General features: G+C 42.9%; 1 protein-coding gene across 2 annotated transcripts in view; it reads left to right on the forward strand.

Annotated features, from left to right (window-relative positions):
• Nucleotides 1-21,191, forward strand: part of SPIDR (scaffold protein involved in DNA repair) — a 317,639-nt gene that overhangs the window by 98,890 nt on the left and 197,558 nt on the right. For both annotated transcript variants that reach the window (XM_034762891.1, XM_034762893.1), the window contains exons 6-7: nucleotides 7,630-7,886; nucleotides 14,773-14,873. In XM_034762891.1, the coding sequence (XP_034618782.1) occupies nucleotides 7,630-7,886; nucleotides 14,773-14,873 (358 nt within the window). The remainder of the gene's footprint in view (nucleotides 1-7,629; nucleotides 7,887-14,772; nucleotides 14,874-21,191) is intronic.

The raw sequence follows: 21,191 nt of genomic DNA on the forward strand, positions 1-21,191 counted from the left end.
GTCAGTGGAAAAATCTATTTTGTTTAGGGTGACCAGACGTCCCGATTTTATCGGGACTGTCCCGATATTTGCTTATTTGTCCCACGTCCCGACCTACCTTTGGTCGGGACGTGAATTGTCCCAATATTTTGCCTCCGCTCACAGGCAGAGCGGAGCCCGGAGGGGGCTCACGCCCCCCGACTCTGCCCCCTCCTTCCCCCATTGGATCCCTCCCCAAATCCCTGCACCTCCAGCCCTGCCCCCTCACTGCCCCCATTGGATCCCTCCCCAAATTCCCGCCCTGGCCCCGCCTTTTCCCCAAGCACGCCACATTCCTTCTTCTACACCCTCTCTCCCAGGCTTGTGCTGATCAGCTGTATGGTGGCACAAGCGCTGGAGGGAGGGGGGAGGTGGAGACCGAGCGGAGGCAAGCTGGTGGGGGGGGGGGGGGGGGGATGGGGAGCTCTGGCGGCTGTTTTTTTTTTTTTCCACTGGAGGGAGGGGGGAAGTGGAGACGGAGTGGAGACATGCTGGTGTTTTTTTGCTCTGCTGCCGGCTATTTCACCTGTGTGATCTGGTCACCCCAATTTTGTTACAAGTTAAACTGTTCTCTTGAGGTTTTACAAAACCGCAGCAGAAAAATGCATTTTTGGAGGAGCAAAACCATGTTTCAGCCTCTTCTTTCATTTGTGTTTTCTAAAACAAGTGGTGCTGCATGCAGCACCATATTGGCAAATGAGTATCATGTGTATTGGAAGGAGGTAGGATTGTGTGCGTGATGACGTGCATTTTTCAATTTGAGAAGTCAGTGCCAGCTGTGCTTTTTCTGAGCCAAGGCAGTATCATCTGAACAAGGAATTAGAGACAGTCTGTAACAATGCAGATAATTTGTTTTTCATTGCTGTTACTCTTTTTTGAGGCAATGGGTATTAGTTGCTTGTAATAGAAGCCACAAAATTTCCTCATTCAGGTTGAACTCTTTCCTATTACTCTTGAACAGTATTCTGGGCAAGATCTCATTTGCCCCTCCTCTTGGTTATTGGGGTTACTGTTTCCTCTAACAGACAGTTACTATCACCACAGTTATTGTCCACCTGAAGAAGGTGAAGTTTCCTGAAACAAATGACACTACGTAAAATTGCCTGACAGGAGGTACTTCTAGAACAAACATCAACGGTTGTGCAGAAATTGAAGCAAGAGTATACCATTTTGATGTCTGTCTTTTGAGAATTGTGCTTTGATCTCCAGTCATTTTGGGGAGCATCCTATTTTTTTCTTTCTCTTTTCATTTCAGTATTCATGTAGATAGCTTGTAAATAGGTGAGAGGTTACAGTAGGATTCCACAGAAGCTGGGAATGGGCAACAGGGGACAGATCACTTGATGATTACCTGTTCTGTTCATTCCCTCTGATGCACCTGCCATTGGCTACTGTTGGAAGACAGGATACTGGGCTAGATGGTCCTTTGGTCTGACCGAGTATGGCCGTTACTATGTTCTTAGTGCATGTTGTCTGTGAACATCTGCAGACTTAGACCAAATCCCTTCCAATTCCTTCACCCTATGGAAATTTTTCAAGAAATGTCCAATAGGCTTTCAGTGACAATACATGTTAGTGCTAATACTTTGAATTTGATCAGATGTATACTTGGGGCAGTCTGCAGCTAATAAAGTAGCTAATGCAAACACAACTTCTGGTATTGTGATCTTGACAGAACTTTCAACCTTAGCAGTGTCAGAACTGGTCAATATTTCAATGAGGGGACCTCCAAAGAAAAGCCAATGTGTTCCAGGAAGTGATGCTGTTAATTTAGAAGCTGATCCTCTTCCTTTAGAGACAGTAATGAACCCATGCCCTGGCATAATGAGAGGAGCTGTGCTGCTGGAATTAACGTCTTTCTGATGAGTCATTAAAAATGAGGTGCTAACCACTTGTTAAAGATCTCATAGCACTGTTTAGAAGAGATGGGGTATTTGGCTCTGGTTAAATTCTAATTTGAGAAACTACTACTTGTAATATATCATTTCTTCTGCAGATTCATGTGGATGTAGCATTCTTTCTCACTATTTATCCTAAATGATTATGTAATGTTTCTGTGCACGGTTAAACAGCTACTGCATGCCACCCCAGAGGACGGTTGCATTTCATTGTGTCGATGTAAAGTGGCTATGTTGTGGCTTTTGTTGAGGTTGGGAGTGGTGGTTGGTGGAGACTGGGTCAGTGTACTCAGGAGAGGCAACTGTTACCAGTTCTTTAAAAGGGTGCAGTTGCACTCTCTGTGGTGTTAGCCTCAGAGTAATAATGCATACAGAAGGGGATGTGGGGCACTGAGCAGGCCCAGGTCACTTCCCATTTTGCCTACTCAACACCACCTTTAATGATATGGAGCACATCTGACTGTGCTAGTGCATGTGCACAGAGGAATTGCAAGGAAGCTTCCTGCACTTTCTCCTTCCCTTGTGCACTCAAACAAGCAACCACAATTTGATCTGTATTTTGTAAAGTAATTTGGTGTCCTTTGGGGTGAAAGGCATTGCATAAATATAAGCTATTATTATTATAAGCACATTAATTGAAACTTCCTGTCTGGAGCAATAATGCAATCTCCTCTATCATTTTGGGCTTGCAGCTCCAAAAAATTTAAGAACTAGTGATTTCTCTGTCTTATTACTCCTTTTTGTCATCATGGTTAACTCAGCCCACACATTACTATTTAATCTCACAGACTCTGCTCTCTCTGTGGTTATGCTGTCAGAAGAAAGGTGGTGTCTCCTACAGTACTGCACACACAAAAGCCTATACCCAAGAATTTAGGCTTTTAAGCAAAGGTGTATAGCTGAATTTAACCCTTAAGACTGAAAAGAAATACTTATCTTAATAATTAACTGAATTATCTCCCTAGGTCTTAGTAAAAGATCCTGGGTTGAAGTCAACATAGTGTTTCAATGTTCATTTTTCAAAATGGGGGAGGGGGAGAGGAGCTTTAAAGAGAAAAATATGTATAGCTTTAAACTCTTTATTCTTCTTCGACTGCTTGCTCATGTCGATTCCATTCTAAGTGTGTGTGTGTGTGTGTGTGTGTGTGTGTGCCATCGTGCACAGTTGTTGGAGACTTTTGCCTTAGTGGTATCCCATAGGTTGGCTGTGGTGACCTCTGGAGTGCCACACTCATGCGTCAGTATATCAGGCGCTACCGGCCCTATGCCCTCTCAGTTCTTCCTTACCACCCGTGGTGGTTGATCAGAGCGCCTCTTTTCCTTGCCTCGCAAGTGGTCAGCAGTTTCTTTCCCTTTTGACTTAGTGGTCCAGCTGTAAATAGTTTTGTTTATTGTAGATTAGTTAATAAGTAGCAGTTAAGTACTTTAGTTAGTTAGGGTCCTGGTGAGGACTTTGCCCCAGACGAGGCATGCCCCAATCGCTGGGTTTTAAGCCCTGCCCTGACTGTAATCGGCCTGTGCAGGTTAGTGACCTGCATGGCAGCTGTCTGAAGTGCCTGGGGGAATCCCACATCAAAGAAAAGTGTCGCATCTGTAAGAACTTTCGTCCCAGGACACGTCCTCACATCCACTCTCTGCCCGGTCTCGGCGCTGTCCCGGCCGGACACACGCAATGCCCAGCACTTGGTCCTCGGTTTGTGGCGCACACCCAGCACTGGGCTCTACCTGGCACCAATCCCCTTCACCGATGCCCAAGAAGAAGTCTAAGAAGCACAACCCAGCACTGAGCAAGACAGACCAAGGGGCATTGGGTAAAGGATCCTGTTTGGGCCACCTGCCCATGCTAGAGTTGCAAAGGGACAGTTATCCTAGAATCATAGACTATCAGGGTTGGAAGGGACCTCAGGAGGTCATCTAGTCCAACCCCCTGCTCAAAGCAGGACTAATCCCCAGAGAGATTTTTGCTCTAGATCCCTAATGGTCCCCTCAAGGATTGAACTCACAACCCTGGGTTTAGCAGGCCAATGCTCAAACCACTGAGCTATCCTTTTCCCCCAAGGGAGCCTCCTACCCCCCTATGTGATCCGCCACTGACTCCGGGGAGTGGTAGGGGACCCAGACTGATGGCGGAGTCAACACCTTCCCAGCTCCCGGCACCCAGAAAGCAAAGGACTCTCCCACCGCAGCTGGCATGCATGCGGCACTGGACCTGGCAAAGGCTCCCTACAAGGGCAAGCCAGCCATGAAAGCCTCCCAGAAGGCAAGTGAACGCCGCTGATCTCTGGAGCCGAGGCAGAGCTTTTTGCCGTCATACCTCTGGTCTCCGCGTCAGCCCAGGTCACCGGTTTGCCACAACAGATTGGCAGCACCATGCTCCCAGTCTCTGTCCTTGTGTCGAGACTTGCCCAGAGAGAAGTGCCGGTCATCGTATGGTCGGCACCGGTCATTGTCATGCTGACCCTCTGCATGCAGTCCTGGCAGCGGGGCCAGTGGCCAGCACAATGGCCTTACTGGAATGCCTGGGGTGTGCTGGTTATGCCAATGCCCCCGTCTCACCAATTGTTGGTTGCTGCGTTGGACAATCACCAAATGGCACTGGACTGGTGCGCAAAGTGGAGGGACAGGTGCCCACCCGAAGACCCCCCCTCCTCACTCGGGGAATGATACCCAAGGCGCCCCCCTCTTCTCCCCCCGGCCCCCCGGTTCAGTTGTACTCATCCTCTCCAGATGAGGTTGTGGCGGAGCCCATTCATGCTGGCCCACCAGATGACTTTAAGGAGCACTAGGCCCTGCTCCGAAGTGTGGACATTAACTTAGGCCTAGAGGCGGAAGAAATGGTGGAGCAATCAGACACTTTGCTTAATGTGCTCTCTGCATCCACCCCTATACACGTGCTCCCAGTGCACGAAGGGGTCCTAAAGATACCAAAGCCCTCTGTCAAACCCCGTCCTCAAGCCTGCCCACTTCCATGATGGCTGAGAAAAAGTATTTCGTCTTTGCCAAGGGGCTCAAATACTTATACACACCCCCGCCCCTGGTGTCATTAGTTGTTTGTTTCAGCGGTCAACGAGAAAGACAAGCAAGGGCATTCTAGTTCCACCCCCCAAAAATTAGGAGACCAAGAGACTAAACCTTTTCCGGCTTTCAGTGACAATACATGTGAGTACTCTCCTCACTTACTCTCCAAAAAAAAAAAAAAAAATCACAAGATGGGATTTCTTGGGAAATTAATAGTTTTAATATGTGTATAGTAATAAATTCCAACAAAAATATTGCCTTGATTCAGGGGAAAACACTTAAGCATATGTTTAACTCCCATTAAATTCAATGGGTCTTAAGCACATCCTTAGAGTTAAGAACATGTTTAATTGCTTTCCTCATTTGGGATCTATGTGCACAAACTACTTCATGTTTGTAGCCCTTTTTTTTTGTTTTTGATGTGATGAGTATTTTAGCCATTTATCTCAGTAAACTCAAATGTTTCCAAAAGCAAAAGAATATATCCAAGGGTTATCTAAAAATGAAGAGCCGGTGTACTAATTTATTACTGTGTGAAACCTTTTTATTTCTGGTTTCATTTCCTGGAGGAAAGCATTGTCCTAAAAACAAAACAAAAAAACACTGTTTGCTAAAATACAGTGTCGATAGCCGTTGTGTTTATTATTAGCCTGCTTTTTTGGGGGAGGAGGGGGCCTAAATACATGTTTTGGCCATTCTTTTCCCTTCTGAGTAATTTTTAAAAGTCCTTCCAACTCTTCTTTTTGAAAGCATATGGGTGTTCTTTGAACACTAACCATGCATCTCATAATTTACACTAATCTTGTGTTGGAGAAAAATTTAGAGAACTTTTTTAAAAATACACAGTGAAACGCAATGTTTTGTTGCAAATAATTAGGTTAATTATTGACAGATGACACTGCTAGCTTCTTGAGAGGAGGCACTAACCTCAGTTATCATGATGGCACCAGTGATTTAAAGCCTTCATCGGAGATTTTGTCTGCCTTGCTGACTCCATGGGGAAAAGATATTCTGTGGTCAAGGGCATTATTAACTGATGAAAATTTGACCTTGGCAAGTCACTTACTCTCTCTGTTTTTCAGTTCCCCTTCTGTAAAGTGAGGGTAATACTTCCAAAGAGCCAAACAGACTGATAATTGCAAAGATAATTCTGAATCATTTATGTTGTCTACACTGAGGAGTTCTTTTGTCAAACTGTCCCAGTGTTGCAATAGCACTATTATGGCTCCACTGGCACTAGAGGTACTACTAGTGTAGACCAGCCCCCAGCAATTTTACTATGGTGTCATGTAACCCGTCTTAGAGCAGTGATAGAGGCTGCAGGTTTGTATAGTTTTTGGTGGTGCCCAGAACGGGTCCAAGTCCTGCCCCGCCCCCACACCTGCCTAAGGCTCTGTGAGAGAGTTTGAGTGTGGGAGGGGTGCAGGCTCGGGGACGGAGTTTGGGTGCTGGGTGCATGCTCTGGGCTGGGGCAGGGGGTTGGGATGCAGGGGGGTTCAGGGTCTGGGAGGGAGTTTGGGTGCTGGGTGCAGAGTCTGGGCTGGGCTGGGGACTGGGGCGCACGAGGGGGTTCAGGGTGAAGGCTCTGGGAGAGAGTTTGGGTGTGGGAGGGGTGCGGGCTCTGGGAGAGAGTTTGGGTGCTGGGTGTGGGATCTGGGCTGGGACAGGGGGTTGGGGTACAGGAGGGGGTTTGGGGTGCTGGGTGTGGGTTCTGGAAGGGGGTTTGGGTGCTGGGTGCGGGCTCTGGGCTGGGACAGAGGGTGGGGGTGTGGGGCATGTGGCTGGGCTGGGGATGAGGCGTTTGGAGAGCAGCAGGCAGACTGGGACGGGGAGCCAGAAAGGACGACTCCCCCCCAGCCCTCTCCCTGCTGGCAGCAGCGAGCTCCGGGGGAGAGGGGAAGTGGGGCCCCTCCCTGGCATGACACTCACCTAAGCCCCTGCCCCCAGCTACTGCTCAGGAGGTCCAGCCAGGATAAGCCCCTGGAGTCGACATGGAGTTGCCTGCCGGGGGAGGGAGGGTTGCCATGCGCCTCCTCCCCCTCCCTCTTCCGCCTGCCCCGGTGCCACTCCCTTGTAGCCAGCCGTGACAGCGGCCGGCAAGGGAGCACAGCGCGGAACTGCAGGGGGCAACTGCCCAGGGCAGGCAGGGATGCTGAGGGGAGGCAGGGCCAGGGGAGTGCATGGGGGCGGCAGGCGGGGCCGGGAGAGAGACCTGGCCCCGAACATTGGTGGAGCTGGGCCCCCCAGGCCCTGAATTTGCTGGAGCCCGAGCATCACGGGCCCATACAACTCAACACCCCTGAGCAATGATGGGAGAATTTGAGGAAAACCTCAATGTAGACAAGGCCCATGAGTCAGCTTTAGTAGAAAGTTACAGGCCTTAATGTTCCACAACATCCTCTGCCATGAGATTTTGTATAGCAGTTTATAAAAACATTACTTAAAGGAATCGTGTCCATTCTCTGAGCTGGAAATGAGTCTTAAGGGGCACCTTTAAGTCCCTTTAGAACAAAGCTGACTTAACCCAGTATTTTAATAAAGTCGGATAGTCAGTAAAGAGATCTTTAGATTATTAGAGTCAACTATTTCCCCTAACTTGAAAAACCTACATCCAAAAAATAAATCAGACGTACTCTTCTGTCAGTGTATGTTCAGACTTGATGCTCTATGTTTGTTCTTATTTTCATATGTCCAGACAGTTTCTACAGAAATTTCTGAATATTCATCTGAGAGTGAAAACCTGGAAGAAGGCCAGGTGGACACAGAGTCTTCTAATTTTGGATTTAGCAAAAAGCTACAATCAAATTCTGAAGCAGATCTGGCACAGGTGACAGGCAGATCTGCAAGTGACTGGCTAAAATCGGCACAGGCCCTTCTGCAGACACCTGAGAAACAATCAGATAAGACCTCAAGGACTCCAGAAGATTCTGCAAAGAAAAGGAAATTGCTAAGGTAGATTACAATTCTTTTTCAAGGAAAAACTTCAATTGAAAAAATCAGAATTAACCAACATTTATCAAAAACAGTAGAATCTATTATAAGATTAATTTCCTTTTAGAGTTAAAATTTTAAGAAGAAAAACTTACTCAGACGCCCTCTCATGTGCTAACAGGCAAACTGTGTTTTAAAAAAAAAAAGAGAGAGCGAGCATTTTTTGTCTTGAAATCAGTGAGGAAAGCACTGGATTTTGAACTCCAGCTCTCTATGTTTCAATATAGTTGAGCACTTTTAATAGTGATTTAAAATGCCTTACAGACATTAATTCTATCCCCCTTCCCAGCTTTTTTAGGCCAGACTGCAGGGGTAAGTTAGCTTTAGGGTTGAAGTCAGAAGAAAGGTACAGTAGAACCCCGTTTATCCAAGCCTCCATTATTAGGCTCTCTGTATTAAGTGAACCACCAGCACACACAGGAATATGGGAAATGGACACTGCAGCTCCGGATGGCAGGGCTCTGTTTTTTTGCATTCTGTAGCATAACCACATGGTGTGACTAGCCGTCAGGGATTGATGGACCCCATCAGGTTTCAGAATTCTCTAAAGAACAAAACTGTAGATGGTGGTCCATTCTGGTGCTGTGCTGGTAGCATTATCATCTTTAGTTCAAGTTGGCACGGCCTGATGAAACTCATCATACGGTACTTAAGGAACTAGCTGAAGCAATCTTGGAAGCATTAGTAATTATTTCTGAGAACTCATTGAAGACAGATGAGGCCATGGGGACTGGAGAAGGACAAACATATCACCTTTTTTAAAAAAGGGGAACAAAGAGGACACCAGGAATTATAAACCAACCAGCCTAACTTTGATACCTGGAAAGATACTGGAACAAATTATTAATAGGGCTGTCAAGTGATTTAAAAAAATCGCAATTAATTGCATGATTAAAAAAATTAATTGCAATTAATTGCTCTGTTAAATAATATTAGAATCCATTTATTTAAATATTTTTGGATGTTTTCTACATTTTCAACACAGAATACAAACTGCACAATGCTCACTTTACATTTATTTTTGATTACAAGTATTTGCATTGTAAAAAAACAAAAGAAATACTATTTTTCAATTCACCTAATACAAGTACTGTAGTGCAATCTATTTATAATGAAAGTTGAACTTACAAATGTAGAATTATTACAAAAAAACGGTATTCAAAAATTAAACAATGTAAAATTTTAGAGCCTGCAAATCTACTCAGTCCTACTTCTTGTTCAGCCAATTGCTAAGACAAACAAATTTGTTTACATTTACAGGAGATAATGCTGCCCACTTCTTATTTACAATGTCACCTGACAGTGAGAACAGGTGTTCACATGGCACTGTTGTATCCGGCATTGCAAAGTATTTATATGCCAGATATGCTAAACATCATATGCCCCTTCATACTTCTACCACCATTCCAGAGGACATGCATCCATGCTGATGACTGGTTCTGCCTGATAACAATCCAAAGCAGTGCAGACTGACGCATGTTCATCACCTGAGTCAGATGCCAACAGCAGAAGGTTGATTTTCTTTTTTGGTGGTTCGGGTTCTGTAGTTTCCACATCAGAGTGTTGCTCTTCTAAGACTTCTGAAAGCATGCTCCACACCTTGTCCCTCTCAGATTTTGAAAGGCACTTCAGATTCTTAAACCTTGGGTTGAGTGCTGTAGCTATCTTTAGAAATCTCACATTGGCATCTTCTTTGCATTTTGTGAAATCTGCAGCGAAAGTGTTCTTAAAATGAACAACATGTGCTGGGTCATCATCTGAGACTGCTATAATGTGAAATATATGGCAGAATGTGGGTAAAACAGAGCAGCGGACATACAATTCTCTCCCAAGGAGCTCAGTCACAAATTTAATATATATATTTTTTTAACAAGCGTCATCAGCATGGAAGCATGTCTTTTGGAATGGTGGCCAAACCATAAAGTGGCATATGAATGTTTAACATATCTGGCACGTAAATACCTTGCAGTGCTGGCTACAAAAGTGCCATGCATATACCTGTTCTCACTTTCAGGTGACGTTGTAAAGAAGAAGGCATAATTATCTCTGGTAAATGTAAACAAACTTGTTTGTCTTAGCGATTGGCTGAACAAGAAGTAGGACGGACTGAGTGGACTTGTAGGATCTGAAGTTTTACATTGTTTTCTTTTTGACTGCAGTAATATAACCAAAAAAAAAAAAAATCTACATTTGTAAGTTGCACTTTCATGACAAAGAGATTGTACTACAGTACTTGTCTGAGCTGAATTAAAAAAATACTATTTATCATTTTTACAGTGCAAATATTTGTAATAAATATACACTTTGATTTCAATTACAACACAGAATATAATGTATATGAAAATGTAGAAAAATATCCAAAATAGTTAATTTCAATTTAACAGTACAATTAAAAGTGTGATTAATCGTGATTATTTTTTTTAGTTAATTGCGTGAGTTAACTGCAATTAATCGACAGCCGTAATTATTAAACAATCCTCTAAGCACCTAGAGGATAATAGAGTACTATAAGGAATAGTCAGGATGGATTTGTCAAGAACAAATCATGCCAAATCCATCTAATCCCTCCTCCTTTGATAGGGTTACTGGTGTAGTGGCTGGGGAGAAGCAGTAGATGTGATATATCTTGATTTTTAGAAAGGCTTTTGACACGATCCCACATGACATTCTTATAAGCAAACTAGGGAAATGCGGTCTAGATGAATTTATTATAAGGTGGGTGCACAACTGGTTGAAAGACCAGACTGAAAGACTAGTTATCAGTAGTTCACTGTCAAACTGGGAGGGCATATCTAGTGGGATCCAGCATGACTCAATCCTGGGTCTGATACTAACTAATCATATTTTCATTAATGACTTGGAGTGGAGAGCATGCTTATAAAATTTGCAGATGACAACATGCAGGAAGGGTTGCAAGCACTTTGAAGGACAGGATTAGTATTCAAAATGACCTTGACAAATTGGAGAACTGGTCTGAATTCAACAACATGAAATTCAATAAAGGTAAGTGCAAAGTACTTAGGCTAGGAAGGACAAATTAAATGCACAACTACAAAATGGGGAATAACTGACTAGCTGGTAGTACCACTGAAAAGGATTTGGGGGTTATAGTGGATCATGAGTTGAAGATGAGTCATCAGTGTGATGCAGTTGAGAAAAAGGCTATTATCATTCTGTATTAACAGGAGTGTTGGTACGTAAGTCACGGGAAGTAATTGTTCTGCTCTACTTGGTACTAGTGAGGCCTCAGTTGGAGTACTGTGTCCAATTTTGGGAGCCAAGCTTTGGGAAAGATGTGGACAAACTGCAAAGAATCCAGAGGAGAGCAACAAAAATAAGGTTTAGAAAACCTGATCTTTGAGGAAAGGTTATTTAATTAAAAAAAAAAAAAAAAAGACACGACATATTTAGTCTTGAGAAAAAGAAGACTGAGGCGGGAGACCTGATATAAAGAGGATATTGATTAATTGTTTTCTATGTCCACTGAAGGTAGGGCAAGAAGTAATGGCTTAATTTGCAGCAAGGGAGATTTAGTTTAGATATTAAGAAACACTTTCTAACTGTAAGGGCAGTTAAGCTCTGGAATAGGTTTCCAAGGGAGGTGGTGGAATCCCAGTCAGTGAACAGGTTAGACAAACCCCCGTCAGGGATAATCTAGTTTTACTTGGTCCTGCCTCAGCACAGGGGGCTGGAGTTGTTGACTTCTCGAGGTCCCATCCAGCCCTGTATTTCTTTGATTCTTGATTCTGTGCTACTGCACTGCATAGTAACTAGCTTCCAAGGGGTTGTTTTGTTATTAAGGAAGCAATGTAACCAATGAGAGATGGATCATGCTGGTGTTCAGGTAGTGAAGTGTTGTTCCCATGCTTTCCACCACACACAGATCTTGAATTGGAGACCTTATCTACACTAAAAAAATTGGCATGTTTTTAACATCAGACAGCGCCAAAGGGAATGTGTAGCAGCCACCACCCTTTAGGAAGCTTATTTCTGCAGCCTGTTCTTTCACACTCATACCTTAGGATGAAATTGTGTATTTGTGTAAGTTCTTTCACTCTTGGAGTTCCATTATGAAGGGTAGAAGGAAGAAAATATTTGAGGTTTTATAGAGTTTGTTGCATGGATTATACCAATAATTGTTTATTCATAATACTGGTAAACAAGAAAACTTGAAGACAAAGTGTAGATAAAATGGGATGAACAGTTGCTATAAAACTAAGCTTTTTGTGGCTGAAAATAAATGTCTCGTGTGAAGGTTTTATGGGTTTCTAGCTTTTTCAAGTAAGATTTTATTTTCATCAGCAAAACTGACCAATTATTCTGAGGCCTGTGGGTCAGTTCAGGAAATGCAGACTTTGTACAATGTTAACTCTTCTGTTTCCAGATCTGTCACTTTGTAATATTTTTTCCCAGCTATCATGAATCTTTCCTGTATCAGTACAATTCCTTCTATACTTTATTAACATTCTTAGCTTGAATTGTTTTGAGCAGGTTAAGGAAGTTTTATCTAATTATTTGATATGTATTTGTACTATAGAACAGTGGGGTACTTAAGATTTGATCTGCTAGAAGGCACTTATCCTTTTCAAAGGACCAGAAAATACAGAATGTCCTGGTATTCCACACAGTAAAACACAACCAATTCCCATCATACAAGACCAGGAGAGGCCCTGAATAAAAAATAAAATGCCAAGGGAAAAAGGAGCTGATTTATACTATCTAATTGGATCTGTTTTCCTCACATATGGATACAAATAGTATGAAAGCTTTGCAGCTAGAGCCTAATTCCTCTGAACTTCCTGATCTGATAAAATACTGGAATTATAAACATTAAGTAAAATTTCACTTGATAATTCATTCCTGGACTAAGAGGACCTAACTGAAGTGCATCACTCTGTTGTGGCTGACCTGGATTCTAATATAGTTTGGTCAGAGTGGACAAGGTCAATCCATGTTAGAAGTACATTTAAGGGATATGTCCTAGCCTAGGTAGAGAAAGACATAGGGTGAACAAAGGTTGAATTTGGCCACAACTCAGTGTAAATCATGCTTAATCAAGATTGTTAAGTTTAATTGTGAGTCCCATGAAGCTCTGGAATGATTTCTCAAATGTGTCTTTCAGCTTCCTTCTGAACATCAGTTTTGTAGTTCATTGAGAAGTTAAATAATTTTTCCTTTTTGCTTGTGAAAGATGCCAGATTCACAGCACTGGACTTGTCCCTCTCCCTTCCCCTTCCCACCCTTCACAGAACAGGTACTGCAAAGGCAGCAGCAATGAAAGCTTTCAAAAAACGATTTACCAATGTGCCTCAACCATCACTCCTTGGGCCTTTTCACAGCCTGGATATTCACTCTCCATCATTCTTTCCTTGGTCTCTCCGATGAGACTTTCTACAGTAGTTCCCAATAATTCCATTTATGGTAGGTCTTTTGTGATGTGAATAATTGTCCACTGGGAACTGCACTGAGACCAACAATTTGTTTCACACAGACTGCTGAACAGCCATCAGATGGTAGCAACTTTTAGTGACTACCAACTTGTGTTAGATTTTAACTGACTACTGGAACTACCACTTAGTCTCCATAGCCCATTACCAGTTCCTCCAGTTTCACATTTGCTGTTCGATCGCCCAAGCTACTTAGTCGTCTTCACTTAGGCAATAAAAACTTATGTCTATATACACAGAGAATCGGACTAATCTTCCTACATTGTAGGTTTGACTTGCAGATTAAGTTAACAAAAGAACAGGTTCTGAGATATGATAGATGTAAACTTTAGTGCTTAGCCACTGGGAAGCTGTAATAATCTGTCCAGAGTTTGGTAAAGGGGAATTTGCTGATAGAAGAAAGTGGAGAAGTCTACGAGGAGGGGAATTGCTGTCACTTTGGTTGCCTGTCTCTCTTTCTGGAATCTTCAGAGAGATTTTGTCATGTAAGGAATTACTAGATAACTGGTGACTAATGTTGTGCACTCCTTATTTGGCCGCCCAGCTTTCTTCCAGAATAGCCCTGCATAAATGATTTTTTCAGATGATCTTATTCTCAGATGGATAAATATGAAAATGCCTAAGTTAGAGGTGAAGAAAAATGCCCAAATAGTCCCATAATAGTCCAAACCAATAGTCCAAAGGGAGCTTCATACACACTAGTCTGTTTGTTCTTAAACTAGAAAACTGACCCCTTTGGGGTCAGTATCAAATGTATAGGAATTGCTTTGAAATTACCTTAAGTGTGTATGTTTCAGATGCCACTCCTCTTCCTTTGACCTTGAGAATGTTGAATTAATTCCTGTGTGGAGAGTTTTCAGGCCACTGAAATGCACACATGACCCAGCTTGTGAAATGAATCCTAGGGTAAAGTGTGGGTAAAAGAATATTTTTGCAATCACTCGTTGCTAGTGTGCAATCAATTTTGAAAAAGTGGCTCTAAAGTGAACCCCAGGTGAAAGTTATGGATAAGGTGATATTCTGGGCGGGGCATTGCTCTTGACACATGTGGGCCTTTTCAAAATTGTCCTATATTTGTGTCTGTTTTCTAATTTAAAAAAAAAAAAGTGGAGGTGCAGAGGGAGGATGGAAATACTTCTTTAAACTCATATTGGTGGGGGACTGAGGGACTTGAAATTTTGAATACCAGGATGATGAACATTTCTGTGTCTTGTTTATTGTACTAAGATCACATTTTATTGGGATTGTAGCCCAATCTGAATTGTCTAGAGTGTAATTTTACAGTATGTCTCTGTCTCTGAGGGTCACAGAATAAATATTTCATGTGTCCTATGACTTGTCACTTGGCAAAACTGAACACTAATTCTTGGTTTAATTGAGCATTTCTTTATTCTCTGCAGGGGAGGGCTAGCAGAGAGGTTAAATCGGCTGCAGAACAGAGAGAGGTCTGCCATTAGCTTTTGGAAACATCAATGTGTTTCGGAGTATAAAACCTCTTCAGGTGAGAACCCATGTATGTAGGTAAGTTATATGAAAGTACGTATTTGTTACTATTACAGCTATTCATTAGAAAAATACTTTACATTGCCTTGCATATCGTAAGATGGTGCAAGTTTGTATTCTATATAGCAGTGGCTCTGAGTTGCGGCATGTGCACCATTGATATTCTGCAGAACGGCATCTCTTATCTAGCACATTAGCAGTACTTGAGTTCAAAAGGTGAAAATTTTCTGTCTATCTAGGGGCTTAAATGTTAGGAAATGCCAGAATTAAGATTGCATAGGAAATTTTAATTTATCCCTTGCATGTATGCAGTTTATGATACAGTCTCCAATTACATGATCACATGCCTCTCTGAATCTTCAAAGAATGTAGCTGCCAAACTCTTAAGACTCTACTGAGCGTGTATAAACTGTGATTTTTTTTCAGAGGCTCATAAATTGGCTGAATTTGGGTGAATTTTCACAGGGACAACAAAGGGCACATCTCTTACATCAGAGCAACCCCACTACAAAATTTCAAGTTGTCTTGCAAAGGGTGGAAGTGCTAGAGCTTCTCAGCAACATGGCTGTGATTTTTTTTTTATTTTTTTATTTTTACATATATTTCCCTAATGTAATCTGGTTCTCAAAAATAGCTGACTTGTTTTAGCTGAAATTTAAAAAAAAAAAATTCAACCTAGGTCAGATGCCCAGTATGGAAAATTTCAGCCCAAATGGTTAAAATTTTGCTTTGACAGTTAAGCAACCTTAATGTAACTGCCTGTAATCTAAGAGTGTAATATTTTTCTTGTGCTGCTAACTGTAACACTTTTAGCTTTCATCTTATTGGGATTCAAGCTAAGAATCTCTTGCTGGTCTCAGTGTAATGTTGATAAACAAAGTGCCAGCTCTGGCCAAAGTTGTAGGCGTTAGCTAAGAACTGACAAACTCGTAGCTGGAAACGAAACCAGCTTACCTATATGTTAGTTTTGTTCAAACTAGGTATTAGTCTTCTAAAAATGGATTTAGTGTTTAGACTCTATGAAATGCTTGTAAATTGCCTCATACATTAATCTCACTTGTAATGTCTATATTCCATGCTATAAAGTTTGTGTTCTGATTGTAAAAATGCCTGCTCTGAAATTGTGAACTCAGACAGGAAGAGTCAGTCCCCCCTACCCATCCAAGAAGACTATCAAACATTAAGTAGGCCATTGTAAGACAAAAGCTTTGTTGACCATGTCCACCCATGGAGAAGTATGTGCAGAAGGCCTTGTGCCATCCACTTGAATGTTGGAAGAGGGAAACAAAAATTACTAGCATGAAGATTTTTTATTCTCTTTGCTGTTTGGAATCTCACAAGGGCAGGAGCTAAGAAACAAAAAGCAGAGATCCCCAGGGTTGTCCTCAGTTAAGCCCTAAAAAGATGTCCGGTGTTGACAGATTACTACATCTGTCACCTTTTCAATCACAGACTTAAACTCATTTGTGTATATATGTTTGCCTGCTTTAGCCTGTAAATAACTCACTTACTTCTTTTTCCTAGTTAATAAACCTTTAGTTAATTTATTACAGATTTGGCTGTAGGCATTGTACCTTAGATCTCATGCCAAAGACAAATTGATCTGGGGTAAGTGGCTGGTCTCTTGGGACTGGGAGCAACCTGAATATTTTGTGATTTTTGGTGTAAGTGATCATTTATCACTAAATCCAGCTTGCCTGTGTGGCAAGATAGACTGGGGAGCCCAAGGGGACTGTTTGTGACTCCATGGTAAGACTGGTATAGTGAGATAGGAATTCACATTTGTTACTGGGTTGTTGTAATCTAATTATAGAACATACCACCAGTTTGGGGTGTCTACCCCAGTACCTCCATTTCAGTCAGAGAGAGAGAACAAGACTAAGATAACCTGCTTGCCCTGTTAGTAAAAGGTGTAATGAGAGAGAAGAGACAGAGTTCCTCCAACATTTGTCCACAACGATGATTTGACAGGCTCCTCGCCCCCAAATGTAATGGAGACTGGGATGAGGAGTTTTTTAACCAACACAATACCAATCTTTTAGGTCTGAGGGATACATGAAGGCACTCTAGTGATTGGGGGAGGGCAAGAACCTCCCCCTAACAATCTAATGTATTTCCTTTTGTTCTTGGGTTTGTGTTTTTATAGTCATCTGGCCCATCTATGTACATGTGGTTGTGAAGATTTCATAATTCCTTGGACTACTTATCTCTTGGTGGGTGGAATAGGTAGTCCCAAGAATCTGAAGTAACTGAGTACAAGATTCTGTGAGGTCATTTATACACATCTTTTCCTCCTCATTCAGCTCTGTATCTTGCAAACCGGAAATGTCACTGGAGCAAGGGGGAGTCTTTGGCAGCTGAACTTTGTACTGACTAGGTCTGCCTGTTGCAGAGGAAGCATCTGCAATTTCTAAGGGGCTTGCATGATGTGGAAGGCAACAGCTACGTTGGACTGGATGATGTTGTGAAGAATCTGTTCTTTATAGCAGGGGATACATATGGTATTAGGGGATTGTGTGCTGTAGATTTTAAGAATGAAAACGCTGAAGCTTTGTACAGTATACATTTTATTTATCTGAGGGTTGTTTTTATTTTCTTTTTCTGCAATCATTACAAGAGGCTTAATACATTGCTATGTTGCATATTTAGCATTTCTAATAGAAAAAAGGATTAGATAGTCATAACTATTTATGCAAGCTCTATGTCTTTGAGACAGAGGACAGAAATAACAAAGACTTCAGGATGTGTGTTTTGGGGTTGTGGGAACTTCCAATTTACTCCAGAGTTATAACCCAAACTTTTTTTGGGTGAGCAGGTCTGTGGCAGGGCAGAAATTCAATCTGACACAGGAACAGAAAACTAGTGGAGGGGCAGAGTTGTGAAAGTCCTTAAGACAAGGACAAGAGGTATAAACTTTATGCAGTTGAAAGGGGTAGTGCAGTTTTGAAGGGACTGCACATTGACATAGTCGTGGCACTAAGTCACTGTGCACTAGGGAACTTGTAGTCCGCACTACCAGGGACCATATGGATAGTTAGTGTGCAACATGCTGGTCCGTACTAGAATTTACACCCTAGCTGGAGTGCGCTAATACATTGTGTAGACAAGTCCTAAGAATATGAAAATCTGTAAGCGTTTGAGCTTCACTTGCTTATTCATTCTATCCTAGTCTAGCTGTCTTTTACTTAATTGCTACTTAAGAGTTAATACTATACATTATTATTTTAGGCCTATAGAGGAATGGCAAAGGGCCACATTTCTGTTTGTATCCTCTTTTACTAGCCAAATGTCTGAACTTGTTGCAGTGTTGAAAACAAAACCAAATGTAAATTTGCTCCTTCTTTGAGTTGCTGGTCCCTACGTGTATTCACGTGGGTAAATGTGCACTCAGTGTGCCAGAGCCAGAGAATTTTGAAAGCAGTGTCTGTTGGTCCACACATGTGCCTTGTCTCTGACCAAGGTGATAAAAGGCAGGGCAGACCGACCACCTCTCCATTTCTGACTCACCTCGTAGTCTAGGTCGGAACCGCCAGTGTCCAAAGCTTTGACTTTCTTATCTGTTGTCAGGGTTCCTTCCCCACTTTGAACTCTGGGATACAGATGTTGGGACCCACATGAAAGACCCCCTAAGCTTATTTTTACCAGCTTAGGTTAAAAACTTCCCAAGGCACAAATTCCTTTCTAGCCTTAGTATAGCTGCCACCACCAAGTGATTTAAACAAACATTTAGGGAAGGCCACTTGGAGACCTACCTTCCCCAACTATCCCCCCAAACCCCTACACTTCCTTTCCTGGGGAGGCTTGAGAATAATATCCTCACCAATTGGTACAGGTGAACACAGGCCCAAACCCTTGGATCTTAAGAACAATGAAAAATCAATCAGGTTCTTAAAAGAAGAATTTTAATTAAAGAAAAGGTAAAAGAATCACCTCTGTAAAATCAGGATGGTAAGTACTTTACATAATAACAAAAGACTCAAGAACACAGAGGATTTCCCCTCTAGGCAAAACCTGAAAGTTACAAAAACAGGAATAAACCTCCCTCTTAGCACAGGGAAAATTCACAAGCTAAAACAAAAGGTAATCGAACATATTTCTTTTCTGCTATTACTTACTATTTCTGCAATACTAGATGCTTAGTTCAGATGTACATAAGAAGATGTAACTTCCCTGCCTGGTTTCTTGGCTGGCTCCGAGAGACACAGACCAAAATCTTCCCCAACAGATTTGAAAGTATCTTCTCTCCTTATTGGTCCTTTTGGTCAGGTATCACCCAGGTTATCTGAGCTTCTTAACCCTTTACAGGTAAAAGAGGAATTAACCCTTTACAGCAGGGGTCGGCAACCTTTCAGAAGTGGTGTGCCGAGTCTTCATTTATTCACTCTAATTTAAGGTTTCGCGTGCCAGTAATACAGTTTAACCTTTTTAGAAGGTCTCTTTCTAGAAGTCTATAATACATAACTAAACTATTGTTGTATGTAAAGTAAATAAGGTTTCAAAATGTGTAGAAGTTTCATTTAAAATTAAATTAAAATGCAGAGCCCCCCGGACCGGTGGCCAGGACCCGGGCAGCGTGAGTGCCACTGAAAATCAACTTGCGTGCCGTCTTTGGCATACGTGCCATAGGTTGCCTACCCCTGCTTTACAGGGTAAAAAGGGATTTTATGCTACCCTTAGCTGTATGTTTATGACATCTGTAAAAATATATTTTGATATCTGTATTTTGCTCTGCTATCAGATGTCTGATCTTCCCCCTCCTCATAGGGTAAGAGCTCATTCCACAAGAGCACAAGCAATGTCTATGGCATTGCTTCAAGATGTATCGCTTCTTGATATTTGTAAGGCAGCTACTTGGAGCTCAGTCCACATGTTTTCTAGACACTATCCCTTGGTACAGGATTACTCTGCTGATGCATCTTTTGGAATAGCAGTCCCTCATTTGGCTCTGCCATTTATGACGGGACTCTCCTCCTATTTGAGTACTGTTTGTCAGTCACCCACAGTGGAACCAGCACTGGAAGAAGAAGAGAAAGTTACTTACAGTAGTGTGGTCCCCATCTGTATTTCATTATCTGTCCTCCTTCCCCTATGCTTTGGATCTTCCCTATTTTGCAGTGGAGAAGGAACTGGAGAAGCAGTCAGTCTGCCCCCACCTTTTATCTCTCCGGTTGGAGGCGTGAGGTGAACCAGGGCGTATGTGTGGAGCAGCGGACGCTGCTTTGAAAATTCTCTGGGTGCATGTACCCCCACAGTGGAATAGAGATAGGGACACCACATCTCAAAAAACAGCCTACTGTCGTCTCTCACCTGGTGGCAAGATCTCACGTCGGTACTGGAAGGAGTCCCTTTGCAGCCCCTGTCTTGTTGTGACTCTTGCTTCTGATGCTTCGGACTTAAGATGGGGAGCCTCCCTGGGCGATCTCCGTATGTAAGATCATTGGTCCAGTTATGATCGATCTCTGCACATCAATGTCAGGAAACTCAGGGTGGTTTGTCTAGCCTGCGGAGCCTTTCTGCCCCACATTCAAGGCATGGTGGTTCAGGTCCTGAAGGACAACACGGCCTCTGTCTTCTATATCAACTGGCAGGGCAGAGCCAGGTCGTCTGCCCTCTGCCTAGAAGTCCTCTGGCTCTGGAACTTCTGTCTGCAGCATAAACAACAAGGAGTCTCGTGGCACCTTAAAGACTAACAGATTTATTTGGGCATAAGCTTTCATGGGTAAAAACCTCACTTCTTCAGATGCATCTGAGTGGGTTTTTACCCACAAAAGCTTATGCCCAAATAGATCTGTTAGTCTTTAAGGTGCCACCAGACTCCTTGTTGTTTATGCTGCAGACTAACACGGCTACCCCCGATACTTGTCTGCAGCATGACATCCATCTCGTAGCTGCTCACTGCCCAGGGGCCAAGAATGCTTGGGCAGATTGCCTCAGCAGGACATTCTCGTCTTGCAACAAGTGGTCCCTTCATCCAGAGGTGGTCAGTTCTATCTTCCACAAGTGGGGATGTACCCAGGTGGACCTATTCGCATCCAGGCAGAACAGAAAATGTCATGTTTTCTGCTCGTTTCAGGGCCTGGATAGAGGATCCCTGTCAGATGCCTTCCTGCTCCCATGGTCGGGGGCTCTGATGTACGCCTTCCCTCCCGTGCTGTTGCTGCGCTGGGTCCTCATGAAGATCAAACAGGACAGGGTGAAGGTCATCCTCATAGTGCCAGTCTGGCTGTGCCAACACTGGTTCAGCACTCTGCTGTACCTCTCTGTGGCGACCCCGTTCCAGCTGCCGTTCAGGGTGGACCTGTTGTTCCAGAACCAC

Source organism: Trachemys scripta, chromosome 2, assembly GCF_013100865.1.
Source record: "Trachemys scripta elegans isolate TJP31775 chromosome 2, CAS_Tse_1.0, whole genome shotgun sequence".
Classification (NCBI taxonomy): Eukaryota; Metazoa; Chordata; order Testudines; family Emydidae; genus Trachemys; species Trachemys scripta.